Raw genomic sequence first — 20,272 nt, 5'->3', positions numbered from 1 at the left:
TTTATAGATTGTTTAATTCAGTGTTACCAGAGTTCATAAAGTAAACTGGAATTTAATCGTTAAATTGGAAAATACAATATTTTGAACAAACGCAGTGTAACATTTTTTAATATATTATTCAATTAAAAATAAAATATTCATGTATTATATAATTGTATTATAATTGTACATTTGTACTACATATGTACTATAAATTCGGAACTACACGCATTTTGTGTATCGAGGGTGTCTAAATTTATCTAACACAGTAATTCTCTTAACTTTATTTTTCCTTTTGTTTTACTTTAGTAGGCATCACTTAATATTAATGATTAAAAATGAAAAATCGCTAAAAAATTTTTATTGTAAATTTAAATGTTTTTGTATTTCAATTTATTTTTGTACCACATATCTCATTCACATAACTACAATTTGAGCATCTATGGTTAGAATATTCAGAAAAATTCATATTATTCGAATTAATGATATACTTGAGAAAACTTTGATGTATATATTAAATATTGTATATAAATATCACATTATCATTTATCACACATTCAAATTAACGATATAATCCAAAATACATTTTTAAAATTAAATTAAATTAATGATAGTTGTAGGTACCCACTTATTTTTATTTTTTAGTTTTGAAGTTGATTAATATATTTGGTATAAGGAGTAAGGACCTTGTCAAATACTTTCTCTCCAATTCATACTTATATTATTTTTTTCTTGGATTAGTCATTTTGGAAGGAACATTATTTCATCTTCATGTAGTCATATTTGTAGGTACATCGAATTATACATAATATGAATATCTGAAAAATTATTTTGATACATATCTGAAGTGGACTTTCATAGTAAGTCGATGAATACTTTCGATTTAAACAGTTGGTGAGTTAGCGATACTAACCCTGCCCAGTTCTTATAGAGCTGCAGTGTTTACCGGCCTTTTTTTTTACTTAACGCCCTTCTTAGATTTTCAAAAATTTCACATCGACTCCTCCCCTCTTTCCAAATTAATTTTTTTAAATAATAGTTTTATTTTTATAATTAACTATTTAACTACAGCTTTTTAAATTCAATTCAATACTAAAAATAATGTTTAATTTTAATTTTAAATACGAGTATATCATATTTATGTATTTATGTATACATTACATTACATGAAATTATTTTTGATTTTAAGCAATTATACACTGCATTGTGATAAATCATGAACAATAAAAATGTATGAAACTATGAAACAAAAAAATCACTCACCTTAGTGCCCGTTTAAGTAAAACGTTCTCCTCGAAAGAAAATATTCCCACTTCCCACAATAGGTGACAGCATTCACGTTGGGAAACATTGAGTACTACGAAAAATAATATGATATAAAAATATCCTAGATTTGTTTTAAAGATACGTAATAAACTATTTCATGTAATAAAGTTGAATGTTTTAATTTATTAACTGTATAAAAAAAAGTCATAAAGATACACTTGAGCAAATACAAATAAGTGTTAAATAAAAATTTAACTATTTTCGAAAATAAATAAAACATTGTTTCATATATAGTTTATATCTACTGCAATATCTTGTGTAGTAATTTGTATATTTTTATTAATACAATATGTATAAAATATATCGTACGTGTTATTACAGAGGTTTACAACAGGTTTGTAACAAGAATTATGAAATTATTATATGCTTTTTAATAAACACATCTTCATCACAATAAGTTTTTAATTTTCAACATAGGAATTAAAAATTTGAAAAATATATAATTTTCTAATTAACAAAAAGCAGTGATAATAAAAATTAAAAATGGTTATTATAAATATTTTAAGGCAATACCATGAGCACTAATTATATTTTTGTGAAGCACATTTCATCAGCCACATATTCTAATTTCTAACGTTCCTTGCGTCCCTGCGACCAAAATCTACGCATGAAGGCATGTAAAAAGCAAAATATAGGGTAATGAGGTTGTTTGAAAAATATCATAATTTTATTATTATTGCATATTAATGATACATACATATTATGATGTACGTTATTGATATTATTGATATTTCATGGAGAGGTTAATTCTTCACAGTTCACGTTGAGCCGGTGAATATTGCAGCGAATCGGTCATGGTAAAATGTACGGGTTCATATAATACTGTAACACGTCAAAATATCCCAGTAAAAATATCCCCGAAAAAATAGGGAATCGTAAGTTCTTACACGAGAGTAATAGGTAAAGAATTAAATACGTTAATTTCTACATATGTGATGTGTCAGTTCCTACACTGAAAAAAAGGTACTATGTTAGTTCTAACACGGCGAAAGATAGGTACATATGTAAAAAAATATACCATATTTTATATAGTATTATATGTTATCAAACTGATGATACTGTCTTAATGAAATAAAAATATAATTTAACATTTTGTTTTTATACATTTTAATAGTAAAAAAATGTATATATATATATTACATTTTATATAATATTATTATAACTATAAGTTATCAAACTGATGATGTTAAAATATCATTTAGAAGAATATAATAGTGTGGAGTAAGTGAAGAAATATTATAACCACATATTAAATAAATAATTATTATACTTAAATGTATGACAGTATTATATGATATAACTGATATTAGATTAACAACTTATAGATTGTATATAATATTTTGAGTGCGGATTTGTATGCATTTCCATATTTATTCTGGTTGATCGTATGATATGCTAAGTGAGCACAAAAGTTGTTTCATGACATGAAAGGGTTCAAGGGATATATTAGGTTCGATAATTTTTACTAAATATATTGTAAATGTTTAAAAAATACATTTTTTTTATGCATATTTTAACATTTTAGTGCATATAATTAAACATATTTAGGGTTTTTTAGCGCATATTTGGTTGGTTTTTAATGCATAAATCGGCGCTCTAATAATATAATAGGTATATGCAGTGTAGGAACTTACATACGAACTTTTTTGTACCGTGTAGGAACTAACGTATGTATTTTTACCGGCTAGGTCTGATGTAGGCAGGGCCGGATTTGATGGGGGGCTTTAGCGGCACTTGCCCCGGGCAACATCTGTTTGGGGGCATCCGAATATTGAAATACTAAAAAAAAAATATTAACTTTAAAAATTAGATATTGATTTATTAATAATGTAACAGTATGAAAGTTAAATTTCAACATTTTAATAATTAAAATATAATGAGATTAATATACTTATTTTAACTCTTCAAATTATGAAGGCTTAATAAAATTATTATAATATTGAGATCTTTAAATGAATTTTTTAATTTGTGATACATGAACAGTAGTATATCAAACTAGAAATAAATACATTTTAGGTGAATAGACATAATGTGTAAGTTTGCACATTTTTAATTTTTTTCCTTAACTACTTAGATATTGGATATTTTTAATTTTTTTCTGTCAGGGGCATCAAAAAAAGATTTGCCCCGGGCATCCGGGAGTCTAAATTCGGCCCTGGATGTAGGAATTCTACATTCGCCCAACCAAATATCCCTTCAAAAATATCCTGAGTAAATAATAACTTAAAATGTTAACCTTTATTATAAAAGTTGCGATTAAAAATAATAATCGAACTTCATCTAAAGTTAATTAAAGTTATTCGTTATTTTGATAATGGTATAGTGTGTCATTTTATAATTTATATTATTACTTACAACGCGTGTCGTGAGCTAACAAGTCTTAAATTAAATTATTTAATTAACACTTTTTATAATAATTTTAAATATAATATTACAATATAATATTAATATTTTTGAAACGTTTTTTAATTAATTTTTTTATATTCTATAAATTTAAATAATAATTGTATTGGAATAATATCTATGTAACTTTTATAAAAAGGTTTAAATTTGAATTAACATTTACGTGGGTCGTGGAATATTTTGTCGTGGAATCCTCTAACATATCCATAGTATCAAGAATATTGTTAAGCTATGTCTGCAACTACTGCTCTAGGAAAACAATATTTTTCATTGCAGAAATTGATGAAAAAAATTATCTTTGAAGCACTCTAACCTATTAAAAAGTCCTCAACTTAGACATAATATCTATAGAAAAGAAAAATGCCGACAATCTAAAATATAATAATATTATTAACACATTTACTGACTTAAAAAGTAGGAAGTTTAATTTATAATACATTTTATATTGTTTCGCTATGTTTATTGACTTATTTATTACTATATTAACTTTAAGTATTATGTGTTGTATTATTAATATTGATTTACTTATTCGTATTTTTGTAGGTTCAAGCAGAGACTATATTTTTTAAGTCTATTTGTGCCCTTGCCCCTGTTATACCTATATTTTCAACTAACGATGATAATGACATTTTAGGCCACCCAATTTTCTCTGTCACCAGGCCTGAAATTCATCAGAATGGCCCAGTATACATTAGATAAATATAAATAAATTATTACAGGGGACTACTGAGTTTTAAAAAATGTATTACAGTATAACAAGTCTTATTAGCTATTACCTACAAAATATTATTATGAATAATTTATCTCAATAAATGAATTTTTCTTACTTTTATGAACATATTTTATCACTTTCAAGGAATTGGGGAAGTAGAAATATTCCATAATAACACGTACGATATATTTTATGTACATGCATTAATAAAAATATACAATTTACAATGATTTTGAATAGATATTATCAGAATTATTTTATTTATCAGATATTTCGTGGGGAGGTTAATCCTTCGCGGTGAATAGAGCAGCAGCGAAACGGTTGCGGCAAATTGAGTTGAAACCTACTGGTTATTCCATATCATAATACACGTAATAACTAATTAACATCGAGAAGTCGTGAACATGCTAATTAATATTAAATACAAAATCAAAGATTTCAAGATCTCTGATACAAGATATTTATCGAACTTTATATAAATATAATTACTTTTTATTATCTTAAATATTTAATATAATGAGATTATATATTTACTAAGAGATTATTATTTATTTTATTTATTTCATATACATATAACAATATACATATTTTGCTGAGAGGGCTTAAGCACTAAAAGGACTCGTGTGAGGACCCGGATAAACCTACAAAAGTCTACAAATGAGAAATGTTTAGACAAACAAATTAGAACTATTACGATTTGCAAGTAATAAATAATAATAATTTAAAATGTGTTAAATAAATTAAATTGGGAAGTAAAAGCAATAATTTTGATAATTTGATCTTCGTTGAGTTCTTTTTGCATGCTACGATTATTATTGTTATTATTCATTATAATTATTAAATTTTTATGTTTGTAATTTTACATTCACATTTTTCATACAAAAAATAGCGGGTGACGTGTCTGTACTGCGTAGTAGCATTGATTTTATAGTAGACAACGGTAGTAGGAACTTGAATATACAGGCATACTGTATAAAGTATTAAACTATATATCAACCATATATTTTTGAACAACAAATGACAGCTATCTAATATTATTATTTATTATTAGTTTGTCTACTGTCAACTGTCTAATTAGGAGCATCAACGTAGGGGAGATACAAACATATGGTAATATATGAGGGCAATAACCAGTATTTAAATACCTAAAGCTATTTCGTTGTATTATGTGTGTACCGAATCCATTCACATTCGCAACGTTGTAAAGTAGGTAGCCACATGGTGCTCACGTTGTTAAGAGAGATTCTGCACGGGTACCAAGTAAGACAACTAATACAATAGGTACGTAGTATTATATTGTATAATAATGACATTTTATCCAGTGTATACAAAACCGTCTTAGCATTGCAATTAAGATTTAGTTGTTAAACTTCAAAATTCTTCGTATTTTCAAAATAAACGGGGAAAAAATGGGCATTTTTATGCAAACTCGGTTTTTAGCAATATTATTGATTATTGAGTGGTTTTATTGTTGTTATTGCAATTTAAAAATAAAGTATAGGGATATAAAATTCTTATCAAATATTCAACTCAGCATTGATGTTTAGCAAACATGAAATAGTTTTTAAAATGTTTTGTTTTCATTTGAGATACTTGAAATGTTCTATATCTTAAAATTATTTTCGATGTATGTATGATAAAAATTTTTATGTAAAAAGCTTAAAATTTTAATATAAGGTTTCTTATCAGTTTTTATAAATTTTTCATTCTTAAAATAATGATTATCAAATATTTATAATCACAATTTTTTTTTACATGCATTTTAAGTTTAAAGTGTTAACTTTTACAAAATTCATCAAAATCACAAACCTTTGCAAACTATTATGTAGTTAAAAACTTATAATATTTTTAGTTGTTTTTGTAACACTTAAAATTAGAAAACCTAATACAACATTGGTTTATACGTTTTTTTTATTGAAAATTAAAAAAAAATTAATGTAAAGGCATACAATAGTAGAAATAAAATTGATATTGCCAAAAACTGATTTTACGTAAATTCCCGTTTTACCTATTTTTTTTTTTACTTTCTTGAAGTGTTGGGTATATTCATCGCCCATAATCCAAAATTATTTGACGAAAATTAGTATCTTTTATATTCTCCCGTTTTTTATAATTTTATAATTTTTTTTTGCTTGTCATCACAATTTGAAGTGGTAAAAATGCAATATTTTAAAATTCATATATTTTTATGTAATTCCAATTATTGCTTACAAATAACCCGTTAGCAAAAATTAGATTAATTTTTATTTATATGATACTTATAATTTATATAGCTATGGCGTTCTATATAGAGTTAAAAAATATAGGAGAAAGCAACCTAATTTCCAAGAGCAGTTGGTAGTAAATATTCTATACTACTATCTATATAGAAACAAATAATTTCTAAAAAAACGTTGATATGTCAAATCAATTAAAAGTTTATGTAAAGGTTAGAAAAAATATTTTTCTTTAGTAATTATTATTTTAATTACCTAAATAGTTTATTATAAAAACATATTAAATATTATTTATTATTCTTTTGAAGTTTTTTAAACTGAGGATTCTTCATTCTGTGAATCGTATTTTTTTTGTTTTCACATCATTACATTCACCATTGTTCAGTTTATCGTTCGATATATTTATGAACAAATTAATAATTATACGATAAAAAAAAATATAGGATTAAAAAAATATATATATATATATATAAACTCCTGATTACTTATTATTTTATAAGATGAATTGTTTCTTATAACATTTTGTTTTATAAAATAAGAACTATATTTTTAACTCAGCATTAATCAATTAATAGATAAAATAACATTTAATAAAAATGTATTATTATTTATTAATTATCATAAGGTAAAAACGTCGTAATTAATTTTCGCTTTTTATCAAAAATAAGTTCAACAAGTCACTGGTTAAACCCTGTGGCGTAATTTGTTCATGTTTGTAGGGGGGTGGTGAAATGTTTTTACATACATATTGTATTTATCATAATTCATAAGCAACTTTTTTCAGTGCAATAAATGTATATTTGTATATGGCATCGAAACAAATAATTAAAACATATTCAACAATATACAATAATATTTACTGTTAAATCAGTAAATAAATGTAGTTAACCAGTCTTAAAATAAAAGGTCAGCAAGGCGATATGACATCCAAAATCCCCTTCCCGTAATTACGCTACTAGTTTAACCTACCGTATTGGTATTATTTAATTATAACAAAATAAATTATCATAATAACAGTATAAATATATAATAAAATATCCTTAGAAATATAGGCTGACAGACCATCTCCACTCATAATCATTTTAAATCATAGTCAATATAGGGTATATATTTCATGAAACTGTATAATATTCAACTTTATTATACTCTCTAAGTAAGAACTAAGAAGTAAAAATGTATGCTCTAAGCAATTACTATCACAATCAGGGATAGGATGTCATAGTGCTTTAAAAAGTATACATATGTAATAAAAATGACAAAATATCTATAAAAAGCCTAACTGTTATGGAATTTAACCAAAGATGTGGATATGTGGCATCAGTTTTAAAGGAAAATAATCGTTTGTGGTTAGTGATTCATATCCATCATACTTCATAATGAAATGATAACAAATAAAATATGTGTATACGAGTATTTATTGAAGCACAAACCGTATAGATAACGGATTATCAATAGCCAGCTTAATCTTTTGTCAAATTTAATTTAATTATACCCACTATTATTTTAATCAATGAAATATTATATAGCTGCTGTTATTAATTATTTAAGTGACTGAAGGCTATTGTAGCTTATACATTTGTAAGAACATGGACAATTGTAAAATCATACTGTCATAATTCTATTAAATTTGTTTAACTTAGTTTATAGATAAAATATTTTTTTAACACATTCGTTTTTATGATACTTTATAATTTTTAAATCTAGAAGCATGTTTATTACAACTAAAATATTATAATATTACATTGAATTACTGATTACATTCACGACGTAATATGATCCTTTCCATTTTTGTATGGTACAACTTAATAAGCTGTGAGTGATGCAAGTAAGTAAAAATGTTATACGTTTTAAAGATGTATTATTTATGGACTTATGATAATAATCATAAAATGTAGGTACTTATTTTTATTAGAAAAATAGAAGCAATTACAATCTGTATTCAATATGATACAATAAGTAACATTTATTAATGTTATATATATAAGGTGCGATGGCATGATAAAAGGAGGCATCCATTGATACTACTTCAAATAAATTTTTTTATATATAAATAAATCACGAAGCCAGTTTCATTTAAGACGTCAAAGGGGGTTGTCGGGAATAGTGATAATGATAAAAGATATATTAGGAATTAAGGGATTAGGGTAGATGTAAGTGTGTGCATGGAAGTTTGAATAGTAGATTAGTAGATATGGGCAAGAGTAGGTAGGATATAGATTGTAGATTTTAAAGTCGTTGTGTAAGGTATAGTTGAAAATATAGGTACTTACACGTGAATATATAACAGTAAAAAATAGCATATAACTAAACTATTTAAAGTAATAAATTTGTCACAATTTACAAGTGAGTTATATATTTGTGTTACGATAAATGTGTTATATTGGAAAATAGCCGAATGAAATGGGAAATATTGATTATAATATTATATAAAATAGATTTTTAACGATCAATGATGATTTGGCCGCTGAACTAATTGCAGTACTAACTGGGTAAACTAATAAAACTTTATCGGCACAAATAAGGCATACCTACATATTATATGATAGTCGCCCAACATTGATGGAAGTTAGATTTAAATCATACCTAACAAAAAATTATATAATTGATTATACCTTACCTTAGTAAGTGCACAACAGTGTCGTCGTATGTATCAATTTTAAGTGATTATTGACATAGAAATTCTTCGTACAACTTTTAACAAAAAATTGAAAATATCTTTTTGAACAAACGGGGTGATAATAACCCTTTTTTGTCTATTAATGATTATAGTGATCTTATTGAACAAGTTAGAACATTAAAAATGTGTTTAAAATTAGCTAGTAATAGTTCTGTTGCGGGCCCTCGAGGATACCAGCGCTGTCATTCCAAGACTGGTTGCAACAATAAACGTTGTGCCTGTCGGCTGTCGCAGGACCTAAAAATGATGTAACAGTAAATGTTAAAATATCTCAACTTTACAACTTTTAATAATAATGCATTGTTTATTTTTTTTAAATACCTTTACATCATTTTTTAAATTATAGAATTTGAATTTCTCGTGCACATTTGGTCCTAAACAATAATTTTACCCGCATATTTGGTCATTATAACGTTAATAACCGGCAAATTTCCATTACATATGTTATATTTTATTTGTAAAAGTCAGTTGTTAGTAATTGATACATAAAAAATTACTCCAAATTGTAGATAATTTAATCAGATCGATATACAAATACATGTCTACTTAAATTTAGAACACAGTTGATGTAAGGAATTAACTGCAAACTATACCTTACGGTTGAAACGGTTATAAGTTCTAACTCCTTGTTTCTTCTACATATTCAGTATAAAGGCTAAAAAGTAAGTTTTTTTTTAATAATTGTTCTTGAAAGTTCGCAATTTATTATTTTCAAAACTACAGTAATATAAATATTTAAAAATTTAATTATTTTATTTTTAAATAGTTTAAATACATATTTATTTTTATATAGATACCTATTGTAATACCGTTAATATACAAATTAATGCCTATGTAATTTGACTGTTTATAGAAACGTTTATGTTATTTTGATATTCTAGAAGTATCAAGTAAAGGAGTTTAAAACCTGACCTACAAAAGTAGTTAGTAGTCAATATTGTATATTACTATCTAACGGAACAAATAATTTCTAAAAAGGCGATATGATGTCAAGTCAATCAAAAGCTTATGAAAAGGTTAGTAAAAATATTATTTTTTTGGTAGTTATTACTTTGATTAACTAAATTATTTATTAGAATAATAACATATTAAATAGCTAATTATTGAAGTTCTCCAATCGGAGAATTCATGAATCATGTATTTTTTTTTTGTTTTCACGTCATCGCATTTACTTGTTATTGATATATTTATGAACATATTGTACAATAAAACATGTAAATTAACTACTTATAAAAACTCCTAATTACCTACTTATTTTATGATAAGATCCATTGCTTTCTATAACGTTTTGTTTAAGAAAATAAAATCTATATTTCTAACTCAGCATTAGTCAATTAATAGGTCAAATAAAATTTATTAACGATTTATTAATTAACATTTATTATTATTTATCGATAAAATTTTAGATAAAAACGTTTTTAATTATTTGTTATTATTAAGAATTAGTTAATTGTCTGGCCCCGGGGCCAGATTAGTCTTAATCTGGGCATACAGGGCTTGCAGTAACACATGAAATGAAATTGTTATAGGTTTAGCTTACGTAATACGTACCCACTATTATAATATTGATTTTATTAATATAAAGTATAATTTATAGAAACTAATAAATTGCTATAAATTATAAGCTGATAAAAATCCTTTGGCTCCCATAATATAATATTATAGTTTCATCATCACCACAATCATGATTGAGATTATAAAAAAACATTATAAGCATCATAATTATTTTGTTTGATATATTGATATAATAAAAAACAACTTACCTGGATCGGTGTTATACCTTTAGGAGGTATATTATTTACATTTGATGAAATGTTCACGTGAATAAAAATGTATGCAACGTGATGTATGTATATAAAGATATGTGTACAGGTCACGCCTTTCATTCACATATATGACCTCCGAAATTTGACGAAACATGGGTAAACGTGATATCAATAATATTGCGGTTTCCTTTATATACTATATCTATTGTTTTTTTTTTTTCATTTTTGTTTATATATTAGTCATATTTTCTGTACTCACAATAAGAAAATGATAACTTTTTTTTTCAACTTTTTGGGATCAAACTCCTTATTCCCACCTATTCTCATATAATATATTAACTTAATATTATTAAGCATATGTACGACCTGCGAAAAAGGTCTAGACACGCCTATGAATATATGATAACAAACACGTTTTTCGTTGTATATTCTTATAAATATACCAGTTAACACAATACCTGACGCACTTTATGGTTTTAACTGAAAATAAAACGTACTGTACTACAAAATTGTAATTGTAATAATAATCAGAAAAAACATGTATTCGTTCAAGACTTTAAAGCTAGTGCCGTCCGATAATAATTTGCAGAAAAGTGAAGTGATCGATTTGAGAAGCGACACAGTAACAAAACCAGATGTCCATATGCGCCAAGCAATGTTCGATGCCGAAGTCGGTGATGACGGTTATGGCGAGGATCCCACCATAAATCGTAAGTATACCTATAGTAAAGTTGATTTATTTATAATTATTATTATTATTTTTTAATAAATTTCATTAGTTAAATAGGTAGGTACATTAATTGGAATATTATTTCACAAATTAAATCTTCAAAATTACTTGGTGACGTTAACAATTTCTATGCCTATAAAATAATCAAATAATCACTTTAAACGTTTTTCAAAATAAATAGCGAAATTGCTAAATATATATACCTACCTAAAAGAGTATTTTTAATTATTTTAGTTTTGGAAGAAAAATCTTCAAAATTATTTGAAAAGGAAGCGGCAATATTTTTACCAAGTGGACTCATGGGAAATTTGATTGCAAGTAAGAAAAATAAATATATTTTTAAATTTAATTATGTAGTATTCGATAATTTAAAAATCATAATTGGATTACTTTTAGATTTAAAATTAATTTTATCAAATTATGTTTTTACTTATCACTTGGTTTTTTTTTAAGCGTACTAAATATTTAGATTTTAAAATAATTTAATAGTAGATTCAATACTATGCACATGTCAAAATTATTTATTAAAAATATAGGTTATCTATATTTATATATTAATAAACAATGGTACTAACTACTGTATTTTTGTGGCTATATGCAATAGTGTATTGGAGCTTTGGAGGGCATTTACGAGTAAATATATAACCGAATTCTTATTTTAATTACGCTAGTTACAAAATGTGTATATGCTAATTAAAAATGAGTATTATACGTCGATTAAAGATCTTCAATCAAAAAAAGTATGAACAATTAAAATCTTAAAAATATTTTAAAATACCTAAGCATATATTATTATTTCAAGAGAAACTCCAATTTAAATTTAACACAAAAATATCGTTCACCTTTTATATAATTTGCAGAACAGACATTATTATTAAATTAAATTATTAAAGGCTCGTTGTTTTTTACAAACATTTAATTAAATGTGAAAACGATAAACATTTAAAAACAAATTATTTAATTATCTTTATAGGTACGTATGAACCTTTTATTATTTTTTTAACCGAATTAGTTTTTTAATTAGCTAATTAATCGTTAATCAATATTAAATATAATATATAGGTAGCCTTATAATATTTATACTATATTATAAATTGTTCAATATGTTTATCTATCATTAATATTTATTATGTAACGATTATATTAACTGTTTTAAATCGTTAGTTATTTAAATGTATTACAACTATTAAACATTATTCTTCGGTATACATTATATTAATTCAAATTATTTAAATTTAAAAAATAGCTTAATTTAATCTTATCTTTTAAATTCGAATTAAGGAATTTTTATGTGTAATACTAAAATAAATATTCACTACTTTTGAAATTTCTGAGTACATCGGAAGGGTTTATGAAATTTAATATTAAAATTGGATAAATAGAAGTTATCTATTTTTTTCGATTTCTGAAGAAAATAGCTTAAAGTATTTATACTACTTTATAGTTTATTATTTGATTCATAATATTAAAATTAATATTAATTCCAATGTATTTTAAAATTCACGATGAAAATTTTCAGTGATGATTCATTCAAAACAACGAGGAGGTGAAGTAATAGTCGGTCATAAAAGTCATATTTTGCTGTGGGAACAAGGTGGAGCTTCGCAGGTTATAACATTTTAATTAAAAAATATACCATATATAGTCTACGAGTATATTATATTATAATAATTAAAAATATTATAAACTTATTAAAATAATAAATTGACAGGCATGAACATTTAATTGAAAAAACAATCTATTAGTGGTATTTAGGTGTTGGGAAGATATAAAATTATATATTTATACATTTAGACAGTAAGTAATGTAACAGTTTCTTAACGTGATGTTAAGATGAATATATCCGAAGCCTTTACAGCAAGTAAATTAATTTGAAAATCAGTTTAGCTATAATTCAAAAAATAATGTAGATATTCTAGTGCAGTTTTTTCAGCGTAATACATGTCTATTAATAATAGCTTACCTTTTAGAATGTTCAAAAACTCAAAAATAAAAAAACCACTTAAATTTTTTTTTGAAAATTTAAAAACAGCCATTTTGTAGTTATTTATTTGTAATATAAAGCAAAAAACAATTTTTAAATCGATTGAAATTTGAATGAACGAAGGAACTTCTATTTTAAAATCTAGCATATTATTATGGTAAAATTGTATGGTTTTTACATTTTGATAACTAATTTGCTAATTCAATAGATTTTAAAGAAAACACAACTTGTTGATATTTTATATAAGATTTATTTATTTATTTTTATTATAAATAAATACCATTTCTACGTACTCGAGAATAGTAACTTTATTTGATTAAATATGCACCTGCATTATGTACTCATAGAATTTTAACCTAATATGTAACATTAATGACACATATCACTATATCAATAACCTCACCAGAGTATAATTAAAATTATTATTTAGGTACTTTTAAAAAGATCATTGTAAAAGATACGTTATTAGTCATATAATATTACATTGAAAAAAACTGCACTAGAATATCTGCGTTATTTTTCGAATTATTGTACTGACTTTTCAAATAATTTACATACTAGTATATGACTCTATCAAAGACTTAAAATATATAAAAAAAACTCCTAGATGCTGAGGTGTAGTATCATTTTATTTTTAGATAGGAGAAAATGACATCAACAATTTTACGAACTAAGTAGATTGAGCTATAATTTTTTTTCAAAAAAAAAATTCAAATTGTTAGCTATAAACAATTTGTGATATTTATACATTTGATATATTTTAGAATTAATTTTTCACGTAATTTTGAAAAAAAGTTAACCTAAAATTGCAAGGCGCTATATTAAATATTTTTCTAGACCAAAAAAAAAATGAAAAGAAAAAAATATTTAAATAGTTAATTTTAACAGATTGCTGGGTTGCAAATGCGTGAAGTTAAAAATTTGGACGATGGTACACTGGATATGACAGAGTTACTTGGAAAAATACGACCGGAGTTCCCAGACCCTCACGAACCATATACTACATTAGTGTGCATTGAAAACACTCACAACTATTGTGGTGGTACTGTATTGCCTATCGAATGGATTGATCAGGTAACAAATTTTATATAATGCAAAAATGATTAATAGATATAAGATATGCCATATGTATGTATATTTTACATATTCCTTCTTACTAACTTTTAAACTAAAATTATTTTTAGTAATTTCAATGGTTTGACCCTACTATAAATATATATTTTTAGTATCGCTTAACTTAAATAGGTACCGATAATTTTGGTATACAAATTACGTGTAAATTAAATGTTAACTATCATAATTATTAATTTATCAATATAATTAATAATTATTGATTTTCATTAATTTTCGTTATGTGCTGATAACTGATAATTACATAATTTATTGTTTATACAGCCTCTTAATATTTATTAAATAACAATTATAATGATAGTTAGAGAATATATAGTTATAGTTTTTAAATAATGAAATAATTACATTTTCATAATTCCATGATTAATGGTGTTTCATAATTAAGAAACAAAATCAAATCTTGAAAATATTTAAAATAATACATTTTCTTATTTTTTTTATATTTACTTATAGGAAATTCTAATTCGTTATACCTTTACATTTGTATACAGTTATATACAAATTACAATAGCTACGTCAACATATCATATTTAAGTGTCTAAAGATTAATTATTTTCAATGCGTTTCATGAGTATGTTCAAATTTAATAACTACAGTTACATTTCTTTTTTTAAATATAAATACTGTACGCAATCTCGTAAGACAATTATATTCAGTTTGCTACCTCATATTTTATTTATTGAAAAACATTGATAGCCGGATAAGTCCCCTGCGATCATCAATATATATGAATAAAATATTATATCATAGTAATATATATTATGCAAAATACCATAGAGTTAGATTGCAATAATGTAAAATTTAATACGTGTATAATTATTAAACTTTAAGTTGGGAAAACTCACCAAAGAACGAAATATACCTTTGCATATGGATGGAGCTAGAGTGTTTAACGCAGCTGTGAGTCTAGGAGTTCCAGTAAGCCGGATAGTGAAGCATTGCGATTCCGTGACATTTTGCTTGAGCAAAGGTCTCGGTGCACCAGTCGGTTCCATCTTAATCGGTGACAAATTGTTTATTGAAAAGTAATTATGTACAACATGTCTAATAAATACAATACTTAACTAATACATAGGTATACAAATAATATACATATAGGCATTAGGCATATAGCAACATGAAATAAAAATTATAATGGGTTTTCTACATCATGTTAAAAAAAATAACATATAAAGATATTCTACAGCTAAGGAAAAAAAATTTTGATTTTTAGAAAAAGTTTAATTTTATTACTATAATAATAGTAATAAGATACTTAACAATTTTAAATCTAAAGAAAAAAATGGAGGTACATACTTTAGTAACTAACTTATGCATTCATAACATTTTAACATGTAGATACTTACCAAAGGTGAAATGGTAATGATAACAACTTCTAACTTATTAATTTCGGCTTACAGGGCTAGAAGATTGAGAAAGGTATTGGGCGGTGCTATGCGGCAAGCCGGGATCGTGGCTGCGGCGGGACTATACGCGTTGGAAAATTGCGTGGAAAGGCTGGCCGACGATCATCAAAACGCAAAGAAAATTGCTTACGGTATTATATATTATATTATGATAATATGATCACATCGATTAAAATGTCATAATATGTTACATAGATTATAGGTATATTAGGTATATACTTGATGGTAGAAATCAGGGGAATGTATATTATAATATGTATCCGGTCCAGCGAAAGAATACGCTACAGCTCGGCGAAAATCGGTTCTTCTGCGTATGCCCACGCGACACCCTGACACCAAAGATGGATTTATTATGATGGCGGGATGTCGCGTGGAGATGCGCTGAATTGCCGTGGCCCATGTTCTCTCGCTGAACAGAAAATAGAATATAGGCCGCGTGAGAGACGAAAACAAGCATTTAAATTAGTGTGTGTGAGAGAGAGTTGTGTAAAAGAAAAGGAATATTATACTATTAAGATAACTGAGTAATTTGATAAAAACGTGGTTGAGAGCGTAGCAATCTGCAGTTTTTTTAAGTTAACTATTTAAGCCGATCAAAACTTTTGTCCGCCTCTATTAAAAACTCACGCCACTGCAGTCATGATGATTTATTATGAATTATGATTTTTCTATTGATGATTTATTTATTGTTATATTATACAGCAATTCAAAGGATGGCAAGTCCATACGTGACCGTCAACCCAGACGCACTCGACTCAAACATACTTTTGGTGAACATCAACTCGACTGTAGTTGACGCTAAATACTTCGTGTCCGAGCTCATAAAGGTAGTGAAATCAGTTTGTTTTTAAAAGTACCACCGCCGTCACATTTTACGATATATATTTATGCATGTATGTGTTAAGTACTCGCGGTTCGCAAATCAAGTACACTTTATTGAACACAATCAAATAATTCAAATTATAGAATAATAAAAACGAAAGCGAAAAAGTGTCTTCGGCTAAGCCGTCGCCACTCGCCACACATCTGACTCAAAATTAAAACTAAGGGTAAAAAATACTCTTTCCCAGTCGCTACAGTCTAGCCAATCTGAACATAATATGGTATGTGTGTATGCATCATAGACTGAGGTATATATATATAACTATTGCCATCTTGATTCGTGGTATATATCGTATGTGCATGATGTAGAACGATATGAATGTGATTATGATATAAATAAGCAATACTTAGCATACAATTAATTTAAATGTTTTGAAAATATCGTCATGACAGTAAAATATAAAAATATATGTACGTAAAAGGTTCAAGTCGTGAATATTATTTTTAAATTATAACAAAATAATTAGAATCTTTATTCACTATTATTCTACAATTAAATATTCAATTTACTACTTATTCATTTTTAAGATTTTTGAGTTCAAGTAAGAACTAGGAAAACTAGGTACTTGTGAAGATTTTTACATTAAATTTTCAAGCCTATACAAATTGAACATTTTATAAATTTCAACTACGAAATAATTTGTATACCTATTTTCGTGATTTTAACAAATTTTTATTAACAATTGAACTTGAAATATCTATTAAAAAAAAAAATTCGAGCCATCGTATTTTTATTATATTTAATTCCTATAACAACTACTTATTCACACGGATTCTTGTATTAAATCAGCTACAGAAAAATTACTGTTATGAAAATTAAAAACATTTTTAATGTGGTATAAGGAAAAATAACTGTAACCGCAGCCACCCGCTTGAAGACGCTCCTGTCGTAATGCCCAAAGGTCTAAAGCTATGAAGCGGTTGATCGTTAATTAAAAGTCGATCTACCTTCCTTAGAATTTATTATAATATAATAAATTAAATAAATAGTTCTTCATCGCTCCCCTTAATCATCGTGACCGCTATCGATAACAGTTGAAATACATGCATATTATATTAATATGGCAACTCAAAAGAAAATATATTTTTAGCATATCTTTATCAAAAATTGTTTGTCATCCTTATAGCTATAACAAGTGGTATAATAACATATTATTAAGTATATACTTCGTCAATAACATTGGTGTAAAGTGACAAACTAACAATATATAACGTATGATACACAGATAGACCCTGATGAAAACGACAGTAAGTCGAACAACAAGATACGATCGACGGCAGTGAGGATAGCGCAGATAAACAATGCAAGAGCGAGAGTTGTGACGCACAAGAACATCACCGACGAAGACGTGGACATGGCTATCGAAAAGATTAAGTACGTCATTGAAAAAATCAACACGTGCTGTTGCTGATAATTCGTCCGTGATTATTAAAATGTATTTTGTATATACTTTTTTTTTTATATTAATATATATATTTTAATACCCTGAATACTGCAGTATGGTGTCGATACTCAATTGTGTAATTGTGACATTATAATATATTAATACATAATAATGTATACTCATTTTTAATTTTTTGTGGCCCTACCTTATAATTGTTGGTCTCTCATAAGCCCTACCTAGAAAAAAATCCTGGCGCCACCACACACCCACATGAGTTGTCTCCTTACAAAAGTACAACACAGTAAAAACCGTTTCACGCAGGAAAAAACCAATAGGGCTGGGCTGTAGTCCATGTTAAACAATCCAATTTTCAGTTTCACACCATAAAAAGGAAAACATTGGCTGTGCAACACCGTTTTTAATTTTTTGATATCACTATTACTAAAAAAGTTCTTATTGTTTCAAAATCCATTATTTTTAATATTTTTTTATAGCTCTGATATCAAAAAAAATAATTATGTCACACAACCCAAAATTGTTTTCTAGTGTAAAAAATTAGTTGCTTATTGCTTAATTTGGACTACAGCCTAGGTGATCCTAATGATCCTTGCTCACGTGAAACGGTTTTTACTATGTTGTACGTTGTAACACCGAGACAACGTAAGCAGGTGAAGCGTCCTCTTTAACAATACTTTTCAACGAAATTGGAATAAGACTGATAGTATAATAAAAAAAAAATCCGGGAAGTTAAACTTAAAATGCTATTAAGTAGATTTTAAGCATAAATTTGCATTTTAATTGCATGTTCCTGTAATTGTAATAGACGTGTTAAATTTGAATTCACTAATTGTGATAAATCATTGCAGCATACGAAAAATTCTAAAGATATTTTTCTATTACCTATTTAATAATAAAGTATATTGAACTAATTTTAAAATTTATTGGTGTACGTTGTACAGTCTAAATAAAATAAAAATACCTACCAATTGGCGAAATATAAATTTAAGTCAATAGTAATTTTGTGAAAAACAAGTTCTTACAATCAATATTTTTTAAATTACGACAAAATAACAAAAATTATTTAAGAATTCATTAAAATTTCCGTTTGAATACTCAATTTAGTTAAAATTGAATGATTACTTACCTACTATACTAAAAAACTTAAAAAGAAAACTATATTAATTTTTCTAGCTGCAAGTATTAAAATGATATACGTTATATATTTTTATCTAGAAAACAATTTACAAATTTCATGAAATTAAAAAAACACTTACCAAAAAAAATGTGACTATATTTTCGATATTAATTTTTAATTTCTTTTAGTACCTTGACTCGAATTTTCAAGTTTTTTACACTCAAAAAAAGAAGGTAACTTCAAATGACCAATATCTAAAATAGGTAAAACATGTTTAAAATGTTATATCTAGAACTCTAGACTACAGAATGGTAGAATATTTTATGAAGACTTCAAAAGACATAATTAAAAACTAGTTTTGCATAAAAATTATTTTTAAAATGAATGGGTATTTTTACTTTTGTCCCTCAAATTACTAATTAGAATCAACTTATTACCAGAAAATTTTACCAACACTCATCAGTCCAAACAGAATCTTAAAATATGGTATTCCGGTACATCCAACACTTAATACAACAAGCCTTAATTTTTAAAAGTTAA

At 25.8% G+C, this 20,272-nt stretch overlaps 1 protein-coding gene across 3 annotated transcripts; it reads left to right on the top strand.

Moving 5' to 3' along the window:
• The first annotated feature begins 5,613 nt into the window (after positions 1 to 5,613).
• LOC132917100 (uncharacterized) lies at positions 5,614 to 18,773 on the top strand. 3 transcript variants are annotated; one of them, XM_060977659.1, is made up of 10 exons: positions 5,614 to 5,701; positions 10,195 to 10,329; positions 11,669 to 11,789; positions 12,044 to 12,127; positions 13,329 to 13,417; positions 14,682 to 14,867; positions 15,756 to 15,949; positions 16,325 to 16,461; positions 17,033 to 17,157; positions 18,439 to 18,773. In XM_060977659.1, the coding sequence occupies exons 2-10, from the start codon at positions 10,297 to 10,299 to the stop codon at positions 18,622 to 18,624; spliced, it is 1,155 nt and encodes a 384-aa protein (XP_060833642.1). In that variant the 5' UTR covers positions 5,614 to 5,701; positions 10,195 to 10,296; the 3' UTR covers positions 18,625 to 18,773. The 3 variants fall into 3 exon arrangements, with proteins under 3 accessions (XP_060833642.1, XP_060833643.1, XP_060833641.1); XM_060977660.1 differs by lacking the exon at positions 5,614 to 5,701 and adding an exon at positions 8,445 to 8,461; XM_060977658.1 differs by lacking the exons at positions 5,614 to 5,701; positions 10,195 to 10,329 and having other exon boundaries at positions 11,516 to 11,789.
• The last annotated feature ends 1,499 nt before the right edge of the window (positions 18,774 to 20,272 follow it).

The sequence above is a fragment of the Rhopalosiphum padi genome, chromosome 1, assembly GCF_020882245.1.
Source record: "Rhopalosiphum padi isolate XX-2018 chromosome 1, ASM2088224v1, whole genome shotgun sequence".
NCBI classification, from domain to species: domain Eukaryota; kingdom Metazoa; phylum Arthropoda; class Insecta; order Hemiptera; family Aphididae; genus Rhopalosiphum; species Rhopalosiphum padi.
The sequence above is the reverse complement of the archived record's forward strand: the minus strand, read 5'-3'. Positions and strand labels throughout refer to the sequence as shown.

Excerpts from the sequence above, each read along its gene's own strand:
- LOC132917100 (XM_060977658.1), top strand. The coding sequence starts at position 11,618 with ATGTATTCGTTCAAGACTTTAAAGCTAGTGCCGTCCGATAATAATTTG. Across the intron at positions 12,128-13,328 it reads CATGGGAAATTTGATTGCAA|TGATGATTCATTCAAAACAA; the intron begins GTAAGAAAAATA and ends GAAAATTTTCAG. Across the intron at positions 14,868-15,755 it reads CTATCGAATGGATTGATCAG|TTGGGAAAACTCACCAAAGA; the intron begins GTAACAAATTTT and ends TTAAACTTTAAG.